The following is a 3,317-nucleotide window of genomic DNA, read 5'->3' on the forward strand; positions in this document are numbered from 1 at the left end:
GGGACACTGTGGGGACTGGGGACACTGGGGACACTGGGGACACTGGGGACACGGGGACACTGGGGTCATTGGGGACACTGTGGGGACTGGGGACATTGGGGACATGGGGGACATTGGGGACATTGGGGACATCACCGCCATGGGTGGGTGACAACGGGGACACGGGGGACATTGGGGACATGGGGACACTGGGGACACTGGGGACATTGGGGACATTGGGGATATTGGGGACATTGAGGACATCGCCGCCATGGGTGGGTGACAACGGGGGGACACTGGGGACATTGGGGACATAGGGGACATTGGGGTTATTGGGGACAGGACATCGCCGCCATGGGTGGGTGACAACGGGGGGACACTGGGGACATTGGGGACATTGGGGACATTGGGGATATTGGGGACATTGGGGACATCGCCGCCATGGGTGGGTGACATTGGGGACACTGGGGACACTGTGGGGCCATTGGGGACACTGGGGACATTGGGACACTGGGGACACGGGGACACTGGGGACACTGGGGACATTGGGGACATGGGGACATTGGGGACACTGGGGACACTGGGGACACTGGGGACCCGGGGGACACTGGGGACACTGGGGACATCACCGCCATGGGTGGGTGACACTGGGGACATGGGGGGAGGTGGCACAGGGGACACTGGGATGGTTTGGTGGGTGGTGGATGGGTGATACAGGTGACCCCGAGGTGACACAGCTGACACAGTTGACACAGGTGACAGCTGACACAGGTGACACAGCTCACCCTGAGGTGACACAGGTGACACGGGAACACCCCAAGGTGACACAGGGATGGTTTTTGGGTGGTGGATGGGTGACACAGCTGATACAGCTGACACAGCTGACACAGGTGACACAGGTGACATGGGTGACACAGCTCATCCTGAGGTGACACAGGTGACACAGGTGACACAGCTGACATGGGTGACACAGGTGACACAAGGACACCCTGAGGTGACACAGGGATGGTTTTTGGGGGGTGGATGGGTGACACAGCTGATACAGGTGACACAGGTGACACAGCTGATACAGGTGACACGAGTGACATGAGGTGACACAGGTGACACAGAGCTGTGGGTGACATAGCTGACACAGGTGACACGGGTGACACAGGTGACACAGGTGACACAGAGCTGACACCCCACCCCGAGATGACACACCTGACACAGGCACACCCCAAGGTGACACAGCTGATACAGGTGACACAGCTGACACAGGTGACACGGGTGACACAGGGTACACAGGTGACACAGCTGAGCACCCCCACCCCGAGATGACATACCTGACACAGGCACACCCCAAGGTGACACAGCTGACACAGGTGACACGGGTGACACAGGGTACACAGGTGACACAGCTGAGCACCCCCACCCCGAGATGACATACCTGACACAGGCACACCCCAAGGTGACACAGCTGACACAGGTGACACGGGTGACACAGGGTACACAGGTGACACAGCTGAGCACCCCCACCCCGAGATGACATACCTGACACAGGCACACCCCAAGGTGACACAGCTGATACAGGTGACACAGGTGACACAGCTCACCCTGAGGTGACACGGGTGACATGGGTGACACAGCTGATCCCGTGACTCCGAGGTGACAGAGGTGACACAGGTGACACAGCTGACACAGGAATACCCTGAGGTGACACAGGGGACCCCCCCCATATTTTGGGCCCCCCCATCCTGGGTTGCCCAGCCCAGGAGATCCCGGGGGTCCCCAGAGCAGCCCCCCCTGACCTGTGCGTGCCTCTCCCCCCCCCCAGACTATGCAGAATTCATTTTCTTGGGACTCTTTATGTCCGAAATGTTTATAAAAATGTACGGGCTGGGGACGCGGCCTTACTTCCACTCGTCCTTCAACTGCTTCGACTGTGCCGTGAGTGCCGGCGGGTCTGGGGGATCTGGGATCAAGGATCTGGGATCTGTGGGATTTGGGATCTGGGATCTCGGGTTTGTGATTTGGGATCTGGGATTGGGATCTGGGATCCAAGGGATTTGGGATCTGAGGTTTGGCATCTGGGATCCATGGGATTGGGGATCTGGGATCTGGGATCCCTGGGGTTTGGGATCTGGGATTTGGGATTTGGGATTTGGGATCCAGGGGATATAAAAATGTACGGGCTGGGGACGCGGCCTTACTTCCACTCGTCCTTCAACTGCTTCGACTGTGCCGTGAGTGCTGGCGGGTCTGGGATCTGGGGATTGGATCCATGGGATTGGGATCTGGGATCTGGGATTGGGATCTGGGATTGGGGATCTGGGGTCTGGGATTGGGATCTGGGGTTTGGGGTCTGGGGTTTGGGATCTGGGATCGGGGATCCATGGGATTTGGGATCTGGGATTGGGATTTGGGATCTGGGATTGGGATCTGGGATCCAGGGGATTTGGGATCTGGGATCTGAGGTTTGGGATCTGGGATCCATGGGATTTGGGATCTGGGATCTGGGATCCCTGGGGTTTGGGATCTGGGATCCCTGGGGTTTGGGATTTGGGATCCATGGGATTTGGGATCTGGGAAGGGATCTGGGATGGGATCTGGATTTGGAATCTGGGATGGGATTTGGGATCTGGGATGGGATCTGGGATCCAGGATGGGATCTGGGATCTGGGATTTGGGATCCAGGAAGTGATGGGATGTGATTTGGAATCTGGGATCTGGCATGGGACCTGGGATGGGATTTGGGATCCGGGGTGGGATCTGGGATGGGATCCGAATTTGGAATCTGGGATCTGGGACCGGGGATGGGATTTGGGATCCGGGATGGGATCTGGGATGGGATCTGGGATCCAGGGTGGGATCCGGGATGGGATGGGATCTGGGAAGGGATCCGGGATGGCATTTGGGATCCGGGATGGGATCTGGGGTGGGATCTGGGGTCCAGGATGGGATCCGGGATGGCATTTGGGATCCGGGATGGGATCCGGGATGGGATCTGGGGTCCAGGATGGGATCTGGGATGGGATTTGGGATCCGGGGTGGGATCTGGGCCGGGATCCAGGAGAGGAGGGGGATCCCCAGCCCCCCGCCCCCCCAGGTTATCATCGGAAGCATCTTCGAGGTGATCTGGGCCGTTGTGAAGCCGGGAACTTCCTTTGGGATCAGCGTGCTGCGAGCTCTCAGGTTACTGCGCATCTTCAAAGTCACCAAGTGAGCCCCGCCTGTGCCCCGTGTCCCCACGTGTCCCCACATGTCCCCACGTGTTCCCTGTGTCCCCACGTGTCCCCCCGTGTCCCCTGTGTCCCCATGTGTCCCCCCCGTGTCCCCTCTGTGTCCCCCCTGTCCCCCTG

The 3,317-nt window shown here is 59.3% G+C and overlaps 1 protein-coding gene across 1 annotated transcript in view; it reads left to right on the plus strand.

The window, feature by feature from the left end:
• The window catches only part of CACNA1A (calcium voltage-gated channel subunit alpha1 A), a gene marked incomplete at its 5' end in the record, with an annotated part of 47,579 nt that overhangs the window by 4,471 nt on the left and 39,791 nt on the right, over nt 1-3,317 (plus strand). The window contains 2 exons of the mRNA XM_041410759.1: nt 1,793-1,905; nt 3,065-3,177. Coding sequence (XP_041266693.1) covers nt 1,793-1,905; nt 3,065-3,177 — 226 coding nt within the window. The remainder of the gene's footprint in view (nt 1-1,792; nt 1,906-3,064; nt 3,178-3,317) is intronic.

This window comes from Onychostruthus taczanowskii, unplaced genomic scaffold (genome assembly GCF_017590055.1).
Source record: "Onychostruthus taczanowskii isolate IOZ18803 unplaced genomic scaffold, ASM1759005v1 scaffold331, whole genome shotgun sequence".
In the NCBI taxonomy this organism is placed as follows: Eukaryota; Metazoa; Chordata; class Aves; order Passeriformes; family Passeridae; genus Onychostruthus; species Onychostruthus taczanowskii.